The sequence below is a fragment of the Sciurus vulgaris genome, assembly GCF_902686455.1.
Source record: "Sciurus vulgaris genome assembly, chromosome: X".
NCBI lineage: Eukaryota > Metazoa > Chordata > Mammalia > Rodentia > Sciuridae > Sciurus > Sciurus vulgaris.
In genome coordinates, this window is record NC_136471.1 from 123,511,825 (window position 1) to 123,538,949 (window position 27,125).

Here is a 27,125-nt window from a genome sequence, read left to right on the forward strand (position 1 = left end):
GTCTATTAAGTGTAGGTTATTGATTGTGTTATTGAGTTCTATGGTTTGTTTGGTTTTTGTTTGGAAGATCTATCCAGTGGTGACAGCAGTGTGTTAAAGTCACCCAGAATTATCGTGTTGTGGTCTATTTGATTCCTGAAATTGAGAAGGGTTTGTTTGATGTACAGGGATGCAACATTGTTTGGGGCATAAATATTTATGATCGTTATGTCTTCCTGATTTATGGTTCCCTTAAGCAGTATGAAATGTCATTCTTTATCCCTTCTGACTAACTTTGGCTCAAAGTCCACTTTATCTGATATAAGGATGGAAAGCCCCGCTTTTTTACTGAGTCCATGTGCACAGTAGGTTTTTTCCCATCCTTTCACCTTTAGTCTGTGGATGTCTTTTTCTATGAGATGAGTCTCTTGCAGGCAACATATTGTTGGATCTTTCTTTTTAATCCATTCTGCCAGTCTGTGTCTTTTGATTGATGAGTTTAGGCCATTAATGTTCAGGGTTATTATTGAGATATGATTTGTATTCCCAGTCATTTGGGCTTGTTTGGTTTTTAACTTGGCTTGGTTTCTTGAGTGGATTTTTCACTAAGGTAGTTCCTCCCTTTGCTGACCTCCATTGTTGTTTTTAATTTCCTTCTCATGGAATATTTTGTTGAGAACATTCTGTAGTGCAGGCTTTCTATTTGTAAATTCTTTTAACTTCTGTTTATCATGGAAGGATTTTATTTCATCTTCAAATCTGAAGGTTAGTTTTGCTGGGTATAGGATTCTTGATTGGCAACCATGTTCTTTCAGAGCTTGAAATATGTTGTTCCAGGCCCTTCTAGCTTTTAAAGTCTGGGTTGAGAAGTCTGCTGCTATCCGTATTGGTTTCCCCCTATATGTAATCTGATGCTTTTCTCTTGTGGCCTTCAAAATCCTATCTTTATTTTGAATGTTAGGCATTTTCATTATAATGTGCCTTGGTGTGGATCTGTTGTGATTTTGTGCATTTGGTGTTCTGTAAGCCTCTTGTAATTGATTTTCCATTTCATTGTTCAGGTTTGGGAAATTTTCTGACATTATTTCATTGGATAGGTTGTTCATTCCTTTGGTTTGTATCTCTGTGCCTTCCTCAATCCCAATAATTCTTAAATTTGGTCTTTTCATGATGTCCCATAGTTCTTGGAGATTCTGTTCATGATTCCTTACCATCTTCTCTGTTTAGGCAACTTTATTTTCAAGATTAAATATTTTGTCTTCATTGTCTGAGGTTCTGTCTTCCAAGTGGTCTAGTCTTTGGTGATGCTTTCCATTGAGTTTTTTATTTGGTTTATTGTCTCCTTTATTTCAAGGATTTCCGTTGTTTTTTTTTTTTTTTTTTTTTTTTTTTTTTTTTTTTTTGAGAATCTCTATCTCTTTGTTGAAACGATCTTTTGCTTCCTGCAGTTGCTCTTTCAACTGCTTATTGGTATTATCATTCATTGACTGCATTTACTCTCTTATCTATCCTTTGCTTTGTGAATCATCTTAATCATGTATATTCTGAAGTCCTTTTCTGACATTTCTTCGACCATACTGTCATTGGATTCTATTAATATAGAATCTAGATTTGTTTGGATCATTTTCTTCCCTTGTTTTTTTCATTTGTTCTTGTATCTTCCCCTCTAGCAGTGCAGATCTGGGGTATTGCAGATTCCCCCCTATAGGCTTATAGTGGCCTTATAGGTTTCCTAAACCTTTTCTTTAAGGGGGAGATCAATATTAGCAGTGCCCAATTCAGACAGTCTGCAATCCTAGACCAAATATATCCTATGAGGACATTAACAGTATTGTCATAATAAACAGAATGAGTTCAATTATTATCTTCAGTATAACAAACAGATTTGCAATATGGTCTGCATTTTCTAATGGAGGACAAAGAGGATGCAGAGGGATGTAGGATGTAGCTGTTAATGGGATAGGAAAAGAATATACAGAAGTTCTAGATAATAGAAAGGGTGAGAGTGTAATCAAAAGAAATTGGTTGTTAGCATGCAAAAAGGGAGAAAGAGACTCTGAGGGAACAGGTAAACAAAAGGAAAAGAGAGCAAGAAAAGTAAAGAAATTTAATTTAAAATTGTTCAATAAGGAGAAAAAAAGAAAATCTACACTATTACAGTCATATAGTATTCAAACCTCCCAGTCTTCAGTAGCCTGATGCATGAGAGGTACCTGACAGTGAGCTTCAAGTCTCCAGCAGGCGTCTCAGGATGGAATTTGCCCCACTTAAAGATGGGAGATACAGCTTCCAGGATTATCCAAGATATTTGCTCTGGCTTCCAAATGTGTTGGCAAATGGGGAGCTGCAGCTCGGGGTGTGGATATGGTTAGCTGGAGGTCCTGGAGGTGGGGTGTGGTTGGTTGGGCAAGGATCCTGGAGGTGTGGTGTGTTTCATGTGGTTGCGGGATCCTGGAGGCGGGGTGCAATCAGTCGGTCTGGGGGTCCTTGTGATAGGGCGCAGTCAGTCGGTCTGGGGGTCCTGGCGGCAGGGAGCAGTCAGTCGTTGTGAGGGCCCCGGAGGCAGGGAGTGATTGGTTGGGCTGGGGGTCCTATGGCCTGGCTATTGTCTCAAAATGGCGGTAGCCACATGTAATCAAACCTGCAGGTACTGTAACAGTGAACTTCCAGGCAACTGCAGGCAGCTGGCACTCCACTGGCGGTCGGCGATCAGTTTGCTGACTGTTGTCAAATGATCAGGAGGTTAACCTTGGGCGGTGGCTGATGGATAGGTGTAAGGCAGGCGATGGACAGGCAAGAGGCAGGCAAATGGTGGGTGATAGGTGCCTGACAGCAATCTGGGGATTTTTTTTTTTTAAGAAAACATAAACCAAAACTGGCTTAGCCAATTAATATTGGTTAACTTTTGAGTACCACTCTCTCCACCCTTATCTATGTAACAACAATTTGATTATCTGATGAACAATATTCCATGGGATTAGGATTCAGTCTTTGGTGTGTAATTCTTTGAGTGGCCAACAAAAGTGAAAAACAACTCCTTGTTAGAGTGTGTAACAAACAAAAACAAAAACAAATGCTGTTCATTTTATTCTCAATTTTTTGCTTCCAACAGAATCAAGATATAACTAATGGCACCTACTCTGGAGTGCTGTCTCTAAGTGAACTAAAGTGAGTAATCTGCTGTTTGATTGAAAACTTCAGACATCAACTGTGGAAAGATACTTGTTGAGCTATCTTTGCTTTTGGAAACCAAGAATGGGAGGAGACAGGCTGAAAGGATATAGTTAATTTGTTCTTGCCTACTAACCAAACTCACCGAAGTCATCTGTCATCAACTGTTATCCCCATGAGGTTGTTCTCTCTGATGCTCTGAAATTATACAACAATTTCATTTGAGTTGGTATTTACATTTTAATGTGATTTGGTGTCCAGCATGATTGAAAGAAGGGTTCCAGATAGGACTCCATGTATATCATTTGTTCATATTTTTCATGAAGCATCAGTGATTCAAAAGTCAGAGAGAGATTTTTGTTAAGTAGACCTCGGCTTACAAGGACAAGCACAATGAGAAATGCATTATAAATAGATGCCCCCAGTTAGAGCAGAGGTTGAAAGTGGCAGCCAGCAGGATGGCCTAGAACATAAATAGTCATACTCTGTCACAGGGAGAAACAACTTCATGAACAGGGCATATACAGAGTGCCAAAAGACATTCTAAGAATCTGACTATAGAGTAGGAGGAGCAGTTAGGCCTACTTGGAGGGACCATGGAAACCCCCAGGAAGAAGATCTCTGAGCAGAATTATGGAGGAGTGGCTCCCGCCAGCTTGAGGAGCTAGCTGACTACTTCCAGGGTCCTCTTCTTCCTTCCAGACCTTGCCTGGAGCAGGGTTTCTCCCTCTCAGCAGTATTGACATTGGCATCAGCACTATGAGGCCTGAGGATTCTTTGTTATGGGGGCCTGTCCTATGCATTGTAGGACATTTAACAGTATGCCTGGAGTAGCACACCCCACAGTGCAACAACCCAAAATGTCTCCAGACATTACCAAAAGTCCTCCTACCCCCATTGAAAATCCTTGTCTTAAGGTGAATTCTTTAATTAGATTTCTTCCATCCTAACTTCAGTGAAAGTCTGCCATGCTGAAGAAATGAAAATATAGTTGGAATGGGAATGGAAGAAAGGAATGAGAGAAATTCCTAAAGGGGAGTCATGAGGAGAGGAAGGCAGGGCTGGAGAGTGCTAGAGAGGACAGGCTGCTTCAGTTGAAGAGGAATGAGGAGTTAATCAAAGGCACAGGGTGAGTGGCTTGCCCCTCTCAGAAAAACTTGCCTGGGGCCAGCTCTTCCTCTGGCCCTCTGCCAGAAGAAATTACCTGGGGGGTTGCACTAGCTTAATGAATAGCAAGATTGTTCCACCATAATTTATATCTTGCTTTTAGCTAGAACCAATACAGCTCCTGTCTGGTAAATTTCCTTTGACATATAAATAGTTTATTTTTCCCACATAGTAATCTCTCATTATGTCCTGCGTTTCTTCAAAGTGAACACTGTGAGCAATAAATAACACGTGCTTGATTTAATTGCTAAAAATCTACCTTGTTTTGAATTTCACATCACTAACAGTTGCCTTAATGTCAATTTCTCTGATTTTATTAACAGACGATCAGAGCTCAACAAAACCCTACAAACCCTAAGTGAGGTAATCATGATATACCCTATACCTTGTTTGTAATCATTGTTATTATTTGGGGGGAAACATGGAGTTTTTTATTCCCTGGGAGAGATGTATTCAAATTCTCCCAAATCTGTCATATAAAAGAGTGAACACACTAGTTCCATTATTCCAAAAATAAGAACTAGGAGCAGTGGGTGGACGTTAAGGAGATAGATTTTCCTTCATTTAAGACCAAATGTTTCTTAAAATGAAAACTCCAGGAGAATGTGCTCCCTTGTATACTACTGAGCTTTCTGACGCTGGAGGTATCCATACAGAACTCATATGGCCTGAATAGCTTTTATCCAGCAGGAGCATAAAAGCGGTGATATCTAGGGGTTCTCAAGGTTCTAAAATTCTGTGATTTACCCTGGGTCATCTTTTCCAGCTGTCAAAATAACATATATTTTTGTTTATTTCAGACTTATTTTATAATGTGTGCTACAGCAGAGGCCCAAAGGTCAGTCATTTTTAATTCTTTAATAAATATTCATTATTTCTCCATTCGGGAGAAATAAAGTATTAAGGAGTCTTAGTTAAATTGTAAATTCAAAGGCTTTCCTCTAACATAAATACACATCGGAGACATTTTGGATTTATATATTTTTATTTTTCCAAATACTGATCATTCCATCACTCCATGTTCTCATTTCCTTATGAAGCACTGAGGGAGAGGTTTCTGACATCAGATCATTTGCCTCTGATTCTATGAGCTGAGGATCATCAGTGTTCTTATCTCTGAGAGCCACAAGTATGACCAAAAAATGGCTCATAGTGGTCCAGGCATGGTGAAATCCAGACAGAAAAGAGAAAACATAATATGAAACTCAGAAGGAGGAAAGAGGAGGAAGGAAAAGATTGGGAAGAAAAAGAGAAAAGAAGAAATCATACAAGAGTAAATCAGAAATTGTCCAATAATTATTTGGGGTTGCACTGATAAGTAACCCTTTTAAATTGTATCCATTGGTTGTCCTGGGTAAGCCCACATTAGCCAGTGACTGATACAGTAATAGTCTCACCACCTGAACCCTGAGCATTCCACGAGAGTCCAAGTCCTAGAAAATGATAATTTCCACTGATTGAACTGTTCATTGATACAAATCACGGCAAGTCTTCCATGAAATTATAGGTTGACTCTATCCCCTATATGTTTTTAGTTTACTTCCCTTGCTTCTTTTCATTTTTTTTAGCATTAATTTTTTTTTCACCTACACCAAGTCTAAAGTAGAAAGAAATGGGGAATGTCTTAAATTCTTAGTTATCTAATAATTTAGATTGCCAGAGAGATTTGGGATTTAAGAGACCCTGACATTTATCTAGGTTTGTGAAAGGGCTCCCATGATGGAAACTTGAATAGACACCAAGCCAAGTAGCCAACTGTGACAGTAGTGAGACTAAAGGTGCCAAGGTGCTTATCCTTGCAGTCAAGTTTCACCCAGTCTGTTCATTGTATAGACAGGCAAAACAAACCAGCATCTGTGTGTGATCAGAGGTTCTCTGGTTTGCAACAGCTGTGAATGTGAACCTCTATAAATGTCTTATTAAAGTTCAGAGCATGGTAAATGGATATTTATAAGCTTATTGAGTGATGTTCCAAGTTAACACTGTCAGTGCCCCCTTTCCTTACTCTTGTTTGCAAAAGCAGTTGCAAATACATAGGTAGGTTTCCAGTGTAGTAACATTCTGGTATATATATTTCTCTTTACAGCACATTAAATTGTACATTCACAATAAAATTGAATAAGACAATGAATGTGTGTGCTGTAATGGCTGCTTTGAAAAGAGTACAGATTCGACCAATGGGTAAGTTGCCTCTATTGCTGTGTCCATTTTCATATGACTTTTGATGTGTCCTTTTATAATTGAAAATATAATTAATAAGTTTGCATATGTTTCAGCTTTCTGTTTGACTCTTTTGTCTTTGAGCAATTTTTAGAAGCTCAAAAAGTTCATTTTTCCTGCTTTTTTGTAAAATTTCAATGTGCCATCCAAAAATGTGATAAAAACAAGCCCTGCTGAGAGGGGGAGTTGTTTGGATTGCTACTGAAATATGTTTACTCCTTTTTCGAATTAACAAGTAAAAGTTGTATGTGTTTTTGGTGTCCAATATGATATTTTGATATACATTGTGGAATGGCTGAATCAAACTATTTAACATATGCATTACCTCACATACTTATCATTTTTTGTTGTGGTGAGAACATTTAAAATCTACTCTCAGCAGTTTTCAAGTATACAATATATTGTTACTTAGGATAGTCACCATGTTGTGTGATAGATATTTTGAACTTATTCCTCTAACTGAAATTTTGTGTCATTTAACCAACATCTCCCCAGTCTGGTAACCACTATTTCATTCTCTGTTAGACTTTTAGATTCCACATGAGAGTGAGATCATGCGGTATTTGTTTTTCTGTGCCTGGCTTATTTCACTTAACATAATGTTCTCCAGGATATGTTTACTTCTGGATTCCTCTTAGGAGTTTCTAGAGAGTGATTGATGTTAAATGAATATAACCAAACAAGAAAAAGTATTCACTCAATAAATATTTTTGAGCACCTACTATGTAGTGTGTGTAATTGCCAATACAAAGGCATTTGATTAATTTTACCACCAGTTACAGACAATCACTCTTTAAAATGCAGGCAGTATATGAACCATTTAGTTGATGAATCTTAGTTTCTGCCTTACTTTATTCTTCACCATGATTTTTTTCCCTTTTCCTTTTGTCTCCTTCAGAACAGTGCTGCTGTTCTGTCAGGACACCCTGCCCTTCCTCACCAGAAGAGTTAGAAAAACTGCAGTGGTACGTAGCAAACTCTTTAAAAAAAAAAGTGATAGGTATATCGTTTGATCTCCAGGCTAGATAATGATTGCTGGAAATAGGGGAGTGAAGAAAAGCTTTGAATTTCAGGGATAATATCATTTTCTGTTATGAAGTTTCCACTGGGACCATTGCCTTAAACCAGTGATTTGTAATCTTGACTGAGCATTAGAATTACCTGAGAAGCCTTACAAATATTCTGACTCTGCACAATCTCACCAATTAAATGTTTTGTTATTAAAAAAAAATTGCCATGCTGACAGATGAGAAATGGCTTTTCAGTGCTGCTTCAATTAGCATTTCTCTTATTTATACTGATTCTGGATATTTTTCATATATTTTGTATCTTTCTGTGAATTATGTTCTCATATCTTTCTCTCACTTTTTCTAATAGATATTTAATCTTTTTTTTTTCTTTTTTTTTTCTTTGCCATAGCTGGGGATTGAACCCAGGGCCTTGTGCTTGTGAGGCAAGCACTCTACCAACTGATCCATACCCCCAGCCCTATTTGATCAGTTTTTAAGAGGACTTTATATATTGTGAGTGTTAGCTCTTTATCTGTGATATATGCTAGGGATTGAGCCTAGGGCCTTACACACGCTAGCCAAGCACTCTACCACTGAGCCACATTCTTAACCCTCTCTGTTGTCTTTTGAATTTATCATGGTTTTTTTTGTCCTGTAAATTAAAAAGAACTTATGTGACTAAATTTATCAGTCTTTTCTTATATTGCCTGTAGATTTGGAGGCATCATTAGGAAGCCTTTTGTTGTATCTAGGTGGTACAGGCATTCACCCTTTTATTTTTATATACTTGTATGGTTTCATTTTTCACATTAGATTCATTGGAATCTATTCTTATGTGTGGTGTGAGATAGGGATCTAATTTTATCTTCTTCCAAATATTTAGCAGTATTTATTAAAAAGCATCATTTAGTTAAAATTTGATCTTTTTCCCAGTGGTTTGAGGTGACCCCTTTGTTATATACTAAATTTTGATAGGCTTCAGAAGGCTGAGGTAGGAGGATCACAAGTGCAAGGCCAGTCTGGGCAACATAGCAAGACAATGTCTCAAAAGAAATAAAACAAAATAAACAAATTCTGGATGTTAGATGTTAACATTGGAAGAAACTGGTTGAATGGTACATGGAATTCTTAGTATTGCTTTTGAAGTATTTCTGTAAGCTAAAATCAGTTCAAATTAAAACGTTTTAAAGAAGTACTGATTCTCAGTCACCACCTTCAGAGATTCTGATTTAATTGGTCTGGGACACAGCGTAGGTATTAAAAGCCCTTCTCTTGATTCTAAACTGTAATTCAATTGAGATTTACCGCTCTAAATTTATCTCTTCAATGGAGAAAAACTGAGAGATAGATGCTTCAAAATAGCAGAAGATTCTGACAGTCACCTATGATGTGATCACAGGAATATAAAAATATACATAGGGGGGCTGGGGTTGTGGCTCAGTGGTAGAGCACTTACCTAGCATGTGTGAGGCACTGGGTTCGATTCTCAGCACCACATATAAATAAATGAATAAGATAAAAGTTTATCAACATCTAAAAATTTTTTTAAAAAATATACATAGAAGAAAATAGGAAAGAAATGAATGAAAATGTTCACAGTGGTTACCCATGATTGACCTGCCTGCTGCATGATGAGTATTTTAGTTTTTTACTTTTTCTTTCTTCTTCCCACCTCCTACTTTTCAGCATTTTCTATATTTTTCTATAGTCAGATAAAAATTGTATTTGAAAAAAAAGACATACATTTTTTAAAACATGAAGACTTCCTATATGGAACAGAAGGCTAAGTGTAGCCTGTCTGCTCTGGGTGGGTTATATTTCTGGGATATATTAAAACATTGGGTTCAGCAATAGCTAAGTCTTTAGTTAAGGATTTATAGCATTTTTTTGCAATACAATGTGAAGAGTAACATACCCCAATAAGCTTGACATCCCCTATTAAGCTGGAAGGTTGAGACCTATTTGGGGGATAGAATTTCTGGAAGCATCAGAATGAAAGAAGACCAACCTTCTTTTGAGGCAGCCCTGTGGGCTACACATTCAGGGAGCTATTAGGAAGAAGAAGCAGGACATCAAAAAGAAGGCAGAATTTGAACAAAATGTCTGGCTAGGGCCGTATCATTAAGTAGCTGTGTATCCAAGTTCAAGAGTAGCTGCTTTTTTACCTTCAAAGTTCCAGGTAAAATGAAGGAACAAATTAGATCTCCATAAAATTAGGAAGTGGATTAGACAAGCACATCTCAAATACTCCTGTGCCTATCACTCACTGAGGATCAGTTGAATTGCATATTATAATGCAGTAGATCTGGGGTGGGGGTCCTGGGATTGTGTATTTCTAGCAAGTTCTTGGATAAAAAGCCAGTGCTGCTGGCTCCTAGACCCCACTTTGAGAATTGAGGATCTAGGCCATAGAGCAGTGCAGTGGTTCTCTACTCTGGCTGCATGTTGGAAACATTCAAGGAGTTTCAAAAACACCAATGCCTGCCTCCCACTCTCAGAGATTGGTCTGGGATATAGTCTGTGCTTCTAGGTTTTTAAATCTCCTTCCTGAAGTGAGATGATTCTAATGTGCTGCCAAGTTTGAAAACCACTAGGCTAGAATTGGATGATCACCAGGATCTTTCTAATGTATTGGTTCTTAAGATGGACAGTATGTTAGAAACACCTGGGACACTTTGAAACTGTTCTGGAAACCCTCTATGTTGAGATCTAGATGGTGATTATATAGGTCTATACATATATAAAAGTTTATCAAGCTCTGAATATCAGGTGAGAACACTATGTAGGCCACACTTCTGTGAGCAAGCACATTCAGAAGGATACTGATGCCCAGGCTCACTGCCAGAGTCTGCAAATCAGCTGGCACTTCTCTTTATGGTTGTGACTGGCCTTATGCCCCTTCACGTAATAGTCCTCTCACTCAAGAGAAGCTCTAGGACACATTCTCCTTGGTGTTCTAAGTCTCTATCTAAAACTGGGTCTATCAGAGGCATCCCTGGGTGATCATTTGTTGTCCCCTCAAATTTTTCCTCTCTCAACCCCCCTCCAGACTAATAGATCATGTGCTGAGAGTAGGTGAGTTCTTCTCAATCTTTGATACTCAGGAAAATCACCTGAGAGTATAGAAAATACAGGGGCCTGGGACCTCCACACCCCAAGACCAACTGCATCAGACACTGTTGGGGGCTATGCCATGTGGACTCGCCAAGATGGTGCCTGGCAGCCAGCCAGAAGTTGTTTTGATCACATCGGAGGTAGCCTGCACAGGTGTTCCCGAGTGCTCCTGCTCGTGCCTGCTCGTGATTGGGCAGCTGGCTCTGCGTCTGATCTCAACTGGCGTGGCCCTGCCCTCTGCCTCTTGGAGGGAATATAAGCAGGCCTTAGGCGGAAGGCAAAGGACAGCGGAGCAGCAGCTAGTAGAAAGAAGCGGAGAGAAGCCATTAGCAGAAAGGAAGAAGAAGCGGCAAGCAGATAGAAGCAACGAATAGGGGCATCAGCGAAAGGCAGATCGCAGAGTGGAGAACTGAGAACACATCTTTAGGTTGCAGATCACAGATAGGCAGATTGCAGTACACGGGACACATCACTAGGAAGCACCACAGATAGACGCACCCTTAGTTCACAGGATGCAGGACGCACCTTTAAGAAGCAGCATAACTAAGAAAATATAGATATCTCTGAAAGTGTAGTCTCTCTCTCTTAAGCAAAGTCTTTCTCTCTGATAAGCAAAGCCTCTTTCTCTCTCTCCTCTCAAAGCAAGTAAGCCTCATTTCCTCTATCCTCTATAAACAAACAAGCAAGCAAGGAAGCAGCCGGAAGATAGAAGTAGCTCAGTTTCCAGTCCACCACCCATAAGACCCGCGCAAAATGTTGCTGCAGGCAGTGACAAATATCCGCGGATTTGGTACCACAAAGAGCCAGTGACAAGACACTAAGGAGTAAACCACGGAAATCAATCAATCTATCTAGTCCCTGCCCCCATGTGTATGTATGTATATCTTTAAAAGTTCTTTGGATAGTTCTCATGCACAGCTAAAGCAACATTGAGGGCATAGATCGTTTACAAGCTGGGGACCGCATTCCTTTGGCTCCAGTGTGATTTATCTTTGCATTCAACCAACATTTCTTGGTCATTTACCATGTGCCAGTACCACTGTCAGACATAGCAGTATAAAGTTGATTTAGACAGATTCCTAGTATATGGAAACCAGTTGGGTCATAGGGCATTTAACAGCTCCCTTCCCTAGGAACACGTGGGAATGCTATAGGATCCCCTCAGTGGAGTGATAAATGATAAGGCAGAGAGCCCCAGAGCAGCTGCAAATTGGTGAACCAGAGTTCTAAAAGAATGTTAACATTCCTCCCCCCAGAAATTGTTGGTAAGCAGGCAGGGGCACAGAGGGTATGAAATGGCAGAGACTGAAAATGATACATCTTTGATGTAACCATGTCAACTTGGTGGTATCAGATGGTTGCCAAAGGGAGGAGATTCACTCCTCTGTAGCACATTTGTGTCTCACATGCATCTCTGATTTTTTTCTTTCAGTGATCTGCAGGATCCCATTGTTTGTCTTGCTGATTATCCACATGGTCAACCATTTTCTTCTTCCAGCAAACCCATCCCAGTTGCTCCTCAGACCACCATCCTTTCCCAGATCTCTAGTGCCTTCTCTTTTGCTGAACCCCTCAATCATCCCCCTGTGACCCAGAACACTCCGTCTCTGACACAGGAGAATCATTTTTCTCTTCCCCAGCCTTCAGCTCCCATAGTTTCCAACCCTGCCATGAATATACCCACCCAATCTGGAACTCTCTCTTCCCCTCTGCCTCAAACCAGTCCTTCCCATACCCTACCACCTGTGAAGTCCTCACTTCCCTCTCCCACCACACCTACCTCATCTGTATCTTCAAATGACATCAACATCAGCACACCTCCAGGCAAGACAGGTAAGTATAAGGAGCCAAGCTGCTCCTATGGTAGTTGGGATTTGGCCTGAACTGAAGCTGCCAGCTTGCAAATCAAGATGTATGATAAGACCACGTGGAGCCTTTCTTTTTCTGAAAGGGAAGAAACATTTAGAAGATCTAGGCTTAGGTCCTCACAGGCTGGGTGATCTGGGACAGTTTGACTCCTCCTACTCTTCCTATTCTGTGTAAAGATGGAAATAATAGAGACTGGGGATATAGCTCAGTGTACAAGGCCCCCCCACACAAAAAATATGTAAATAATCATACTAACTGCACTTCGTTGAAAATGATGGCATGCATGAAAATGTTGTGGAAACTGCAAAGGGCTCCCAGGTGCCAGGTAGGCTTAATGGTACCAAGATAAAGGCAAGATGGAAAGAAGAAGAGGATTCTGATATTCTGGAGTTTCAAATCAGTGAGTAAGAAACAGATCTCCCTCTACAATTTGGAAGCTGGGAGCTGGAAGTGGCATTAGAGTTCAGGTGGTGGTCCCCCGCCTCCTCTGTCATGGCTCCAGCATCACCAGGAGATTTGGAGCTTCTGCCAAATGACTTGTTAAGTCTTCAACTTTGCAATACTCTCCCTTAAATAATTTTGAAAATAAATACTAACATTTTAGGCAAAATCATAGGATCATTAGGGCTGTAGTCAAGGGAAGGTTCAGTGGCTGGTAAATAATAAAGTATTATTGAAGTTTGTTAGTCTGGGCCTGCAAAGCCCATCTTTCCAAAGCTATTCCCATTGATACTTAGAATCAACCTAAGGGGTTGCACAATGCACAAAATAAAAAAATCTAAGGGGTTGTACCTGTACTTTTACTCCTGGACCATCAGAAGTGAAGTGATTCCTACAAAAGATACCAGTATTACCTGGTAGCCAAAAAGTAGATAAAACTTAATTCCATAGGAGAAGAATGATCACACAGGATATGCCACCTCAACACAATGACTATCATGATCCATGTAGGTCATTAGAATAGCTATACAGAAACTCGGGGGCATTTTTCAAGTCTGGATGTGAAATGAAAAATTCCCAGTGACAGATATTTTGCTCACCATGTTTATAACAGTGTGACACACAAGGATAAAGATTAGAAGGAGGGGGCTGGGGATATAGTTCAGTGATAGAGTGCTTGCCTTGCATGCACAAGGCTGTGGGCTCAATCCCCAGCACCACAAAAAAAAAAAAAAAATTAGAAGGGAATATGCAAAATAAGTAGAATGTTAGTGGCAAAAGTAAGAGACTTTTTTGTTGTTAAAGATAGGCTTATATCAGGCAGGTTTATATTCCCAATTAAATACACTATAAAAATCAGACTTACCTGAGAGTCCAGCTGTTGATTTCATAATTTTTTCACAAAAGGACTTCTAGTGACCCACATGTCTTGTGTACATGATATAAATTAAATGCAAGTATATTTGTACTGGTGTGAATATACATTAATGTATAATATAATCATAATGTATGATGTGCTTTTATATTTTTGAGTTAGGCTTATTGAAGTATAATTTACATATAGTAAAATTTATCAGTTCTATGGATAAGTGATTTTTTTTCTCTCTCTCTCTTGGTACTGAGGACTGAACCCAGGGATACTCTACCACTGAGCTATACATCCCCAGCCTGTTTGTTTGTTTGTTTGTTGTCTGTTTTTAATTTTGAGACAGGCTTTCCCTAAGTTGCTTTGGGTCTCACTAAATTGCTGAGGCTGATCTTGAGCTTGCCATCCTCCTGTCTCAGTCTTCCAAGTTGCTGGGATTATAGGTGTGCACCACCATGCCCGACTAAGTGAAATGCTTTATTGTTCTGTGCAGTGCATAAGTACCCATAGTCATGTAACCATCATCGCAATCAAGATATATAACTTTTCCACTATCCTGAAAGTCCCTTGTGTCTCTTTGAAGCCAATACTTACCCCCAGCCCTTCCACCACTGATGCGTTGTTTCCTATAGTTTTGACTTTTCTGGAATGTCATATAAAAAGAATCACATAATATGTGGATGTTTGAGCTTGGCTTCTTTCACTTGGCATAATGTGTTGGGCAACTGGTGAGATCCATCCATGTTGTAGACCACACAGGTCATTATATCCTTTTTATCACTAAGTGATATTCCACTGTATTGATATATACCACTGGGATTACAGGTGTGTGCCACCATGCCTGGCTCATGACTAAGCTTTCTTAAGACAAGTTCTTTTCTCTGGGGCAAATATCTAAGAGGGAGTTGATCAGATCACAGGGTCTATGTATGTTTATCTGTGTTTATCTTTATTAGTGACCTTTCCATCATGTGTTCATAAAACAGTTTTCCTCTTTGATACAGAAATTGTCAACACCAGCAGTGTTTCTGATCTTGAGAACCAAGTGTCCCAGATGGAGAAGGCTCTGTCCTTCGGCAGCTTGGAGCCTAACCTTGCAAGCGAAATGATAAACAAAGTCAGCAAACTTCTTCATTCTCCTCCTGCCTTGCTGGCCCCTCTGGCTCAAAGGTATGGCTTAACAAACTAAAGAGGTGCTAAGAGAGGCCCTGTAATAGTTAAGATGCCATTTACATGATTAATTACAGCCAATTATTTTTCTCTCATGGACTAAGTTCATTTGACTTCTCAAGTTGATACTATATGTACTGCTTAGAATAGGGGAGATGAAATGAAAGTGCTTAATTTAAACTGCCATCTCTATTTACAGGTTGCTGAAAGTTGTAGATGACATTGGCTTACAGCTTAATTTTTCAAACAAGACCATAAGTCTAACCTCCCCTTCTTTGGCTCTGGCTGTGATCAGAGTTAATGCCAGTAATTTCAACACAACTACCTTTGCGGCCCAAGACCCTGCAAATCTGCAGGTACAATCTAATTTTTTATGGAAAAGGTATTTGACTATTTCTGTGTATCCTTAACATGTTTCCTTTCCTGCTTGGAGTCTTCATATCATTATTTCATATCCTCTCTTTCATTTAGTAGCAACCAGAGAGAGAAGCAAGAGCCATTTTATGTAGAAATACCACAGATCGAGCCCTTACAGGACCCTCCATCTTAATTAGTCATGTTTTCCATCTCCTCATTATACCAGCTCCAGACATTTTCATTATCTCTTCCTTGATTTTCAGGTTTCTCTAGAAACTCAAGCTCCTGACAATAGTATTGGCATTATTACTCTGCCCTCATCATTAATGAGTAATTTGCCAGCTAATGATGTGGAGCTAGCTTCCAGGATTCAGTTCAACTTTTTTGAAACACCTGCCCTGTTTCAGGTAAAGTTGCTGCTCACTGCTTTTGGTTTGGGTTTCATTTAGAGGTGGGGAATTTTATTCCTTTTAACCCTTGTGTATTTTTACACCTGCTACAAGTCAAAGGAATTGCTGCAACTCTGCAGTTTACATTTACTCATAGTCTAATGGTGCTGGTGATGATAACTAACAGAAGCAGACACTTACATAGTATTTACCAGTTGCCAAGCACTACCCTAAGCACTTACTAATGTTGACTCATCCTCCCAACAACCGTCTGAGGGAGGAACTATTCAGTAGAGGCACAGAGAGGGTAAGTAACTTGCTCAAGGACATTCAGTTCAAATGGACTAATGTTATGTTCATTTAAAGATCATAAGGTCCTGTTATGTCAGTCTATGCAATTAAACTCAGTATTTACAGCACTGTAGTGGAATAAGCTCTGCTTCTAATTGTGGTCCCTTAGAAAAGTCACTTTACTCCCCAACCCTCAATTTCTGACCTATTTTATTGTTTTTAAAATAAACAATGTAGTTTCAATGTCCGTTGTGTCCCTTCTAGCTCTAAAACTCTGATCAAATTTTATTTTCCCTTGTCATCCTGATGATTCTTTGGTGTTCTAGGACCCTTCCCTGGAGAACCTTTCTCTGATCAGCTATGTCATATCATCGAGTGTTGCAAACCTGACTGTCAAGAACTTGACAAGAAATGTGACAATCATGCTGAAGCACATAGACCCAAGCCAGGTGAGGAGAGGCCAGTATGTGCTGTTCGTTGACCAGGAATACCTTATGCAAACTATGTCCATAAGACATGACTTGAGAAAGGCAGATCCAGCAAAAAGAACCTTGAACTCACTGGAGTGATGTGTGAGACTAGAATCACATAGTTACTCTGTAGGGTCTTAACACACCCAGTAATTGACCACCTAGTATCCAAGAAGGATGGATGCAAAAGCAAGCTCTTGTCAATTGCTGAATTTCAGTGCATGTAGATCTGTAACTCTAGGTCTGATTTTCACCTCTAAGAGACAACCTCTCAGCTCAGTTCACTTTGAACTTCAGCTATAACCTCTCTACTCACAGTGTGGTCTGCAAACTGGAAGCATCAAAATCACCTGGGAGTTGGCTAGAATGTAAGCTCTCAGGACTCACCCCAGGCCTACTGAGTCTGACTGTGCTTTAACAAGGCCCCAAGGCCATCCCTATACATGATCAATATGCTTAAGGAGTGCTGACCTAGGGCCCACATAAAACAAGAACTTTCAAAAATCAAGCATGAAATTCTGAAATAAAAAATACCATAGGGTTTTTTTTTTTTTTTTTCAAATTGCTTTTCAGTTCAGGAAATTAATTAATTATAATTTATTTTCCTATTGCAGGATGGCTTAACAGTGAAATGTGTATTTTGGGACTTGAGCAGAAATGGTAGGTTCTAGTCAGAACCTTGTCAAAATCCTAAGTGGGTGATTGGGGAAGGTGGGGAGTCATTGGTGCTGTGGCCTTGTTGATAGGACAGATATTCTTTCTGATGCCAACAGGTGGCAGAGGAGGCTGGTCATCTGATGGCTGCTCGGTCAAAGAAAGGAAGCTGAATGAAACTATCTGTACCTGTAGCCACCTTACGAGCTTTGGGGTCCTATTGGTAACATGACCATGCTCAGTGGCCTTATATTATGGGACTGAGGGGTTGCTGGGCATTATATCTGGATGTCTAATCTAATGTATGACTTGGACAGATAAGCAGATAGCATGGTATTATGGCAGAGTTATACACCAATGAGATTACTTTTCTAATAAGCAAATACATCTGAAGGAAAATGTTTGAGTATGCATACAAATGATTTTTCACATTCCTTTTTTAAATCTTTTTCATCACTGGGGATTGAATCCAGGGCCTCACTCTCATATGGTAGGCAAGTGCTCTACCACTGAGCTACATCCCCAGCCCTTTTAAAATTTTATTTTGAGACAGGGTCTCTCCAAGTTGCCCAGGCTGGCCTCCAAATTGCAATCGTCCTGCCTCAGCTTCCCGAGTCTCCGGGATGACATTCTATTGCCAGGCTCACACTCTATTTTTACATTAAAAATTTCTCCTTTAGATGACTGAGAAGATCAAGGAATGCAGATTAAATGGACAATAAAAATTGTTTAGTTTGCAAAGCATTTTAAAAATTTGGAAAACAATTTGACATAAATGATCTTTAATCTCTTCAGCCATCCTGAAAGATAGGTAGCATGGGACACTGTCATTGTTTTACTGAAATTATAATCAAAGCTCATGGCAATTGCCCAATCATAGAACTAAGAAACGTAAGAGTCAGGAGCCAATCTTTAGGCTCCTGGTCCAGTGCTTTTCCCATGCATTGTAATGCAGTGAACACATATATGGGCTTTGGAGTCAGGCTCACCTGAATTTGAATGTGACTGCTCCACTTCCTAGCTGGGTGACCTTGGGCAAGTTACTTAACCTCTGTCAATTTCCTTATTTTACCTGATTATAATAACTGTGCCTACCTCATAGGTTGGTTCAATGGACTACAAATGGGTACCTAGCACACTCAATAAATGCAAATCATGACTCATTTGTTTATATAAAAATATTTGATCATTGAAAGTAATGTTTTCTTTTCCAGGATCTATCTCGGACATCTTTACCGCCTGGTCAAATGATGGCTCTGACATTTATAACATATATTGGTTGCGGGCTTTCATCAATTTTTCTGTCAGTTACTCTTGTAACCTACATAGCCTTTGAGTGAGTATCCACAACTAGAAATTTGGATTATAGGACTTGATGCTCACCTCCATCATCAAACTGTATTAATGAAGTGCTTTCCTGAGCTTACCCTGCCCTATACACCCACCTAGTGGAGCACCTAGGTGTGAAACTTCATGAGGCTTTTGGTTTCTGTACTTGCTTCCTTCCATAAGTCTTCAAGTTCAATAAAGGCAAGAAATGCAGCATAATCATCTCGGTACCCCAGAGTGATGCCTGGTACCCAATCGACATTTAGTGTGAAATGAAAAATAGACACAGACCCCGAAATCCAAGAGCTTATGGTCTGAAATAGGCCATAGCACCACATGCAACAGAAGAACTATGAATAAATTAAGCTTCTAAATTATACTGAACAAGCATAAAAGAGTAACTGTATTAACTGTTTTAGAGATAGTGAAAAAGGGTGTAAAAACCTCACTGCAAAAAAATAGATACTTGGTGGGTGTGGCTTTGTAAATCAAAGCAAAAATGATGTTTCAAAAAATGGCTTCTCCTTGGCTCACCAGAAAGGTTCCTCTGGTCACTTTTTGGGAAGAATTCTAAACACATATCTATTGAAAAAGAAAGAACTAGGCATTCTTGTTACATTAACTAATTGAAACAATATGTAGGTTCTGGAACTTAAATTTTGGATTCTGATCAGGAAATGTACAAATTTATTTTCACTGCCAAATCTAGGGTCCAGCTGTGACTACAGAACTTCTAGTCTAGTGGACCTTTGGAAATATTCTTAGTGAGACTAAATTACCATAAAGCCAACCATTACTCAGAATGATTTCACCAGTTCTAATTTTGCACACATAAACATGTACATGTCATCAATTAGCTGTATTTTCCTATGCCATTACATTTAGCTATAGTTTAAACTCTTTCCATGACCTCATTTTAATTAATAACATAAAATAATATGGGAATCTGGCTGTATTTTGAAGATCTGAATATTATAGTCTATTATATGGGAAGTAGCAGCAGTGTTACTAGAAGTAGTTTGGGAGAAATTGGGTGGGTAATCAGTAGAATCTACTACAAACTATTTAAAAGTATGGGTCAACAGTCAGCATGTAAAAAGTCCCACAGAAATCTAGACACAAATTTTCCATATGGTTTCCATAGATGATTTAAGATTTTTCCTTTGTTGCTGGTTTTAATGTCCCCCATACACATACCTACTCAAAGAGAGAAAATTTATACATATCTTAGACATTCACCAAAGAATAAAAATTAATTGCTTAGAACTCAGAGATAGCCTGTAGAATATGCTCACGTAAGGGTTGACAGAATGTAATGTTAATCTTTTCTTGTCCTTTCCTTTTAGAAAGATCCGGAGGGATTACCCTTCCAAAATCCTCATCCAATTGTGTGCTGCTTTGCTCCTGCTGAACCTGGTGTTCCTCCTGGACTCATGGATTGCTCTTTATAACACACAAGGCCTCTGCATCTCAGTAGCTGTATTCCTTCATTATTTTCTCTTGGTCTCATTCACATGGATGGGCCTAGAAGCATTCCATATGTACCTGGCCCTTGTCAAAGTGTTCAATACTTACATCCGAAAATACATCCTTAAATTCTGCATTGTTGGCTGGGGTATGTATAAATTTGCTTTCATGTTGCCTGGACATTTCCTCCAGTATTTTGACTTTTAATAAGGTAGAGACATGATGAAGCAGATCACACTTGGCAAGTTTCTAAAACAGCTTTATATTCCCTACAGGCTGCACTGTCCACGGAGCAACATTTTTTAATATTTTTCTAAGACATAGTATTTCCTCTAGATACATTATGAATGTAGAACTCTTTGAGGTCAGGCCATGACTTCTTGTGTGCCTCCAGCAATTAGAATTGGAGCTAACGCAGAAGGTGCTAGAAGGTACCAGAATGTGCTCAATACAATGAAAAAGTTAGTTTGTGGTAATGAGGCCAAATTTTCCCGTCCCTGAGCTCTTGGCTAGCCTTGCTGATTTGTACCTCCCACATACCAGACACATGTATGACAATGATAAACTCCAAAGGACAGAGTAAAAGGATGTACACGTAAACCACTGTAACTTCACTGCCACACTGGCACAATATTTCAGATCATGTTACCTATTGCTGGTGGGTCACAAAGCCTTCAACTTCCTCAAAATCTTATAGGCTTCTTCCTTCAATTCCTCACCCAATGTAGGTGCCTCGTCAAATCCACCTGATTTTCCTTGACTAAAGATATCCAACTGCTACATGAACACTTCCATTATTAGGGAGTTCATTATCTTACAAAGCAGTCAATGACCACTTTCCAAAGTACTACAGTTCTGTTTTCCTATTAAATTCAGTTGGCTCCCTGGGGATATTTACCAATGGTTTTGATCTCATACAAAAAAAAAATAATGATAATAAGCTGATACCTCTTCTGCCCAGGAATCCTTTGGATTATCCACAAGTAATACAATGCCCAATTTTTCAAGGTATTTTCACACAAGTCACCTTATTAAAATCAAGCCAGAGAGGTTAAGTCAGTTTTTGTCAACTCCAAGGTGAAGAAACTGGCTCAAAGTGCCAATGTGTTTTATCCCCAATTCAGAAGGCTATAAAGCAGCCAAGCCTGCCTTTCTGATTTCTTGGGCATGCCCCTTCTACAGTATTCCAGCTACCACTGCCCCTCAGACTCCCTCTTCTTTAGGCTAAACAGTCCCTACACACCAGGAATACAAGTCCTTCTTTACTCTTGTCACCCTGTCTATCATTCTGTTTTTGTGAAGAACAACAAAACAACCATTTCCCCTAACTTGTCCCAGAAAGATAAGTCACTGTTCTGGATATTGGGCACAGATTCTGTCTTCTTTAGAGAAAGCTGAAAGGTCAGATGCCCTTGTCAGGGACAAGCTGCACTACTACCAGTATTTTATTTTAATTTATTTTATTTATTTTGTGGTTCTGGGGATAAACCTAGGATAAACCTTGCACATGCTAAGCAAATGCTTTGCCACTGAGTTATATCCCCAGCCTTCTGGTATTGTGTTTTTAGAAAAATATCTTGCTTAGGAAATTATCATATGTCAGTATTAGAAGGTTCAAATACAATGGATTTATGAAATATTACATTAGATTGTGCCAGGCACTCCAGCCAGTCTGTGAAAAGCAATCATTTTTTATTTTCCAGAGCCTTGAGATGAGATGGCTGGCTGGTCTATGTGCCCAGGGTGAGGTAGTGGTACAGGGCAGGTGGGTGATGACCTGGAGGGGTGAGAAGCACTCTTTCCCAGCCAGAAAACATTTTAAACTTGTAGGAACCTTCTCATTTGACTCTTCCTATATGCAAGGGCCCTTGAGGGAGCCAGCAATAGTGGCAGTCACCACCCCCATATCAGCCAGGATAGGCTCCCCCATCCATCATTGGGTTCTAAATAATCAGGTTTTCGGTTTCATTATGAATGATTCACCAGGAGTTGCTTACTCTTAAATTTACATTCCAGTCATGTGTGAGTTAAGGGTAACACTTGCTGCTATAACAGAAAAGCCTTGAAATCTCAGAAGATCATCTCTTCCTCATACATGGTCCAGTTAGAAGGAATAGAAGAGTCTCTGATCTTGCAGTTATTCAGAGATCCAAGGTGATGAAGACTCTTCCTAGAGATGGGACTTCCAAGGTTACTCTGAGTTTTGGGGAAAATAAAGTAAAAGATCTCACAAGGGCAGACCTGGAATGGAACTTAGCATTTTTGTTCAAATTCCACTAACTGACACTTAGTCATTGGTGTTACAGGACTGGGGACTTCTGAGAAACTGAGGTAGCACAAAGCTGCCCCCTGTTTCAAACCCCAATTCTAGGGATCAAGTCAGAAAGATTCCAGACAAATCACTCAGAGTTACAAGCATAAGTTTATTAGAAGGGGTAGGAAAGGAGAAAGGGGACACTCTCAAGGGAGAGAATGTGTTGTTTGAGAGAGGAGAGGGACAGCATGCCTCTCCAGCCCTCCAGATTTTATTGAACATCCCAGGGAAGTTTCCAGAGAGACCCACCCAGGTCCACCTCTTGACTTTTGACTGACAGCAGATGACATCAGAGCTTCAAGTCCCCACTGCAATGGCAACTCTAGGTCACTTTGGCCCATGCTGACCAGTTCTAACTAGAACTTGTTCTTACAGATTTTATAGTTGGGGGAATTATCCTTATCTCCCTGGGTTCTGGGATCTGGTCTATGTAAAGGTCACAAAAGTCCCTACTTTGGGGTAACTCGTGTTCCTCTTATTGGCATTTCAGGGCCTGAATTTCTCCTGCAGGTAACAGGTAATTTGCTAAGGAATGTAACATATCCTGTCAGCTTAAGTCAGACAGGGCTACAAGTAAGTAACTTTTCAAAAGTGAAAGCATGTGGAGATCAGCACAGTGGGCCCCATTTATAGAATTAATGCCCTAACCTCATGTTGTCACCACTTACATCTGTCCATCTCCTATCATGGCCATGTGCACCTGGCTGCCAGGAGGGCTGAGAGGGTCTAGCCATGTGTCAAAGAGCAAAAGAAACTCATTTGCTGAATAGAGAGTCTCTGCCATGCCACAAGAAGCAAATAGGATGATCTCTAGTCTTTTTTTTTTTTTTCACCACCTTTGTTTGTTAAAACTATGTGTGACCAATGTTTCCCATCTTCCAGGGGTACCAGCTGTGGTTGTAGCTATTGTCCTGATTATATCCCCAGATAATTATGGGCTTGGATCCTATGGGAAATTCCCCAATGGCTCACCAGATGACTTGTGAGTACAACCCCACACCCGAAGTATTGTTAAGTAAATTGGAAAATAAAATTCTCCAAGAAAATGGAGGATCTAATCAGCATATCAACTCTGGCTGTCATCATATTAAAATCTAATCATATTTAACAACAGTCTTTACGGTCATATGTAATGAGATAAGGTAGTTAGAGATGCCATGCGATTATTTAAGTAATGAATTAGGAGAAATTATATTGGAAATATTTTATTAGCATCTGATAAAAATGAAAGTTACTTTATATTAATAAAGACTCATGAAATAGAATTATTAGAATTTACAAGGGTGAAATCCTGTATGTTTAAAAATATTTTCTGAAAATATTTTTAATCACCAAGTGTCCTAAGATAGATTCTTTTCCTTAAGAGTCATAAATGGTTGTGGACAACATTATCATTTTTTTCCTCCTGAAGAAAATGTTTTAGTAAAGCATTATAGATCCAGCATATCATTTAGAACACTAGTTCATCATAGTAATGTGTTTTCCCCTTTTTCTCTCCCCGTCCCAAATTCCAGTTGCTGGATCAACAGCAATGCAGTATTCTATATTACAGTTGTGGGATATTTCTGTGTGATATTTTTGCTGAACATCAGCATGTTCATTGTTGTCCTGGTTCAACTCTGTCGAATTAAAAAGAAGAAGCAACTGGGAGCCCAGCGAAAAACCAGTATTCAAGACCTCAGGAGTATTGCTGGCCTCACATTTTTACTGGGAATTACTTGGGGTTTTGCCTTTTTTGCCTGGGGACCAGTTAACATCACCTTCATGTATCTCTTTGCCATCTTTAACACCTTACAAGGTAAACTCTACACCATTAAATATGAGCTGAATGATCCCAATTGAATATTAAAATATTTCTACTAAAAGAGTCTCTGCAGAGTGGCTTAGTGGTTTAAGATCTATTCATTGTAAGATTTATCACTGAGAAGAAGAGCTTTGAGATTCTTGGAAGAAAACTGTTCACTAAATTCAAGAAATTGTGCCTTTTTTCTCTTTATCCATTGTTATCTCCTTGGAGAGGGAAACCTGCCAGGAACTCTTCTGAGAGGGCCAATTACTCTTCCTTTACTTGCTGCTTCTTTCCTTTTTTTTTTTTTTTTTTTTTTTTTACCTTTTAAACTAATTTATTGAAGTAGAACCAGAAAAGCACACATATTATAAATGTCCATATGAAGGCTGGCCACTTCGACCTAGGCCAGCATTTGATTTGGAGACATCAGATGATAAATGGAAAGGCAATAAACAGACTCAAGGGGCACAGTCTTCCCAGGGGCTAATCCTTAGAAGTTACTGAGCTGACCTCACAGCAGGAAAGGAGCAGGCTCTGCATGTTGCCTTTCCCTTCTGAGCCTTCCATTTGTTAATGAAACTCAGCCATCTTCCTTTTGGAACCTCATAGTTGTATTCTTTATAAAAGCAAATGACTAATTCTTTTAGAGTAGTTATAAAAGACTTGTCAGCTGTTAATTTTTAATGGAAGTGCTTTGACATTAAAAGCCCAGCAGGCTAATAGGTTTTCATTACAATAATTCACTGTCCCTTGGCTTCCTTTTATTCCAAATCCTTGCTTGAGATTTTTCATTGCATTCTCTCATCTGCTTGTTTTCCTCTTGCTTTTAGCTCCCCTAGCACCCTCTTGTAATTCCATCAGGCACTAGATCGTTTGCTGGTTTTGAAAGAAATCCCACCCTGAACCAGAGTGGTGGTACACACCTGCAATCCTAGCAACTAGGGAGGCTGAAGCAGGAGGATCGCAAGTTTGAGGCTACTGTGGGCAATTTAGTGAGACCCTGCCTCAAAATTTTTAAAAATAAAATAAAAAAGGTTGGAGATGTAGCTCAGTGGTGGAGTGCTTGGCTAGCATTTCTCAAGGCCCTGGGTTCAACCCCCAGGACTGAAAAAAGAAAAAAGAAATCCCACCCTGATATGAATTCAGATACCTAATTTGGCCATTGGTTCTTATTTTATTTGGAGGAAGCCCCAAAGATACTCGTTGGTTACATATGGTTGTTAATTTTTACCTAGAATATACCAGTTCCCAAATTGATATATCCAGGTATCACATTACATGGTATTAAACACAAAAACAATAATAAAAAAGAGCAAATTCTTTCTAAGGATTTTGAGAAGATTTATTTGCAACAATGGCATACTAGAAGTAGTATATACTTTAAGAGAAACAATTTATATGACCAAATCTCTCATTAATCATTAACACAAAAACTAGGTATCCACCATCACATGTTTAATGTGGAAAACAAACCTGCCTGTTTTTCTGCATTTCCCCAGAATATCTTCTTAATTAAACATAAACAAATAGAAAAAAATTTCTGCTTCTATAAAAGAGAACTAATGCCTAATTCACAGTGCTTTTGAATTGATTAAAGAGAGCTATTCATAGGTTCTGATTCAGGCCATGTGCCTCTCCATTTTGACCTCTCTGACATGTTGTTTCCCCCCTAATGCAACCTCGAGTGATCTCCCAGGGTGACACTTTGAGAAAAGGGATATGATATCCAGGCATCAGTCTTGAGGGTAGGCTTGTGTACCCTATTAGAAGCAAATCTGGTACTTCAAAATGAAGATTTTAAAGGGGTTGGAGAGAGAAAACTCAGAATTCATCCATACATTCAGCAAATATTATCAGGAGTGCAGAGATGGCACTGTGTGGGGAACCCAGGCCTGCATGACTGGGGTTGGAGGGGTAGACAAGAGGTAGATAGAGTCTGAGGGCTCCTTCAAATCTTCAGTTTGCTCTCCTTGCTGAGGCATCGGGAGAGAATTTCCTTGAGCAGGTCGCTGGGAAGCAGGAAGATAGTTAATGAGTGCATTGGTGTACCCCCCCAGGCAAGGCACACAGAGGGAAAGGCCAAGCAAGGGACCTGGCAGTGGGCAGAAGAGAAGGATATGAGACTGTGGAGGAAACAACATTTGACAAAACTTGGAAATGGATTATGAATCCAGAGGGAGGTAGAGGTAGGAGCCAAGGTCCCACCTAGGTGGATGGCTTGTACTACCAAGACAGGGAAGTCCAAGGACAGGATGTCAGAAGAGAGAGAGTGAAATTATCATTTAATTCAGAGAAAATCAGAGAGAGTGAAGTTATCATTGTTTCTATACTTTTTTTGTGTGTGTTTGTTTGTGTGCTTGTTGTTATTAGGGATGTAACCCAGGGGCGCTCAACCACTAAGCTACATACCCAACCTTTTTATTTTACTTTATTTTATTTTTTATTTTTGAGACATAGTCTTGGTAAATTGCTTAAGGCCTTGCCAAGTTGCTGAGGCTGGTCTTGAACTTGTGATCCTTCTGCCTTGTCTCCCAAGTCACTGGGATTATAGACATGCACCACCACTCCCAGCTATAAGTATTTTTTACCTTACAAAGATTTTTAAAAAGAGGGGGCATTCTCTGGGTGCCTTTCCATAGCAAGCTTTGGGCTTAGGAACTTTTTAGTAAATTTGCAAAATTTCACTTTGCCTAGAGATGCCAAAGATTTTATCTTTTGTGCAAAGTAAGTTCATGATATTCAGATCTCATTTGAAATTTATTGTGTTATGGTTTGTTTTTTTCCCCCCTTTAGGATTTTTCATATTCATCTTTTACTGTGTAGCAAAAGAGAATGTCAGGAAGCAATGGAGGCGCTATCTTTGTTGTGGAAAGTTCCGGCTGGCTGAAAATTCTGGTAAAAATTGACCTTACTTTTTCTCTTCCTCTTAAATCTCAAGGAGAAGATGCATAAATTAAGATCCAAAGCAATCATTGCCAAGGGACCCTTGAATCTGAAAATGAACAGAACCCACACAACAGAAACCTGTGGATTATGAACATTAGTGGGGAAACTTCGTG

At 39.5% G+C, this 27,125-nt stretch overlaps 1 protein-coding gene across 12 annotated transcripts in view; it reads left to right on the forward strand.

Annotated features, from left to right (window-relative positions):
• The window catches only part of ADGRG2 (adhesion G protein-coupled receptor G2), a 110,911-nt gene that overhangs the window by 78,118 nt on the left and 5,668 nt on the right, over nucleotides 1-27,125 (forward strand). For all 12 annotated transcript variants that reach the window (XM_079122828.1, XM_079122835.1, XM_079122834.1 and 9 more), the window contains 17 exons: nucleotides 3,092-3,147; nucleotides 4,641-4,680; nucleotides 5,118-5,155; nucleotides 6,404-6,498; nucleotides 7,436-7,502; nucleotides 12,094-12,494; nucleotides 14,841-15,006; nucleotides 15,206-15,362; nucleotides 15,627-15,770; nucleotides 16,370-16,492; nucleotides 17,128-17,173; nucleotides 17,287-17,390; nucleotides 18,382-18,503; nucleotides 19,843-20,111; nucleotides 23,160-23,259; nucleotides 23,792-24,075; nucleotides 26,860-26,961. In XM_079122828.1, coding sequence (XP_078978954.1) covers nucleotides 3,092-3,147; nucleotides 4,641-4,680; nucleotides 5,118-5,155; nucleotides 6,404-6,498; nucleotides 7,436-7,502; nucleotides 12,094-12,494; nucleotides 14,841-15,006; nucleotides 15,206-15,362; nucleotides 15,627-15,770; nucleotides 16,370-16,492; nucleotides 17,128-17,173; nucleotides 17,287-17,390; nucleotides 18,382-18,503; nucleotides 19,843-20,111; nucleotides 23,160-23,259; nucleotides 23,792-24,075; nucleotides 26,860-26,961 — 2,314 coding nt within the window. The remainder of the gene's footprint in view (nucleotides 1-3,091; nucleotides 3,148-4,640; nucleotides 4,681-5,117; nucleotides 5,156-6,403; nucleotides 6,499-7,435; nucleotides 7,503-12,093; nucleotides 12,495-14,840; nucleotides 15,007-15,205; nucleotides 15,363-15,626; nucleotides 15,771-16,369; nucleotides 16,493-17,127; nucleotides 17,174-17,286; nucleotides 17,391-18,381; nucleotides 18,504-19,842; nucleotides 20,112-23,159; nucleotides 23,260-23,791; nucleotides 24,076-26,859; nucleotides 26,962-27,125) is intronic.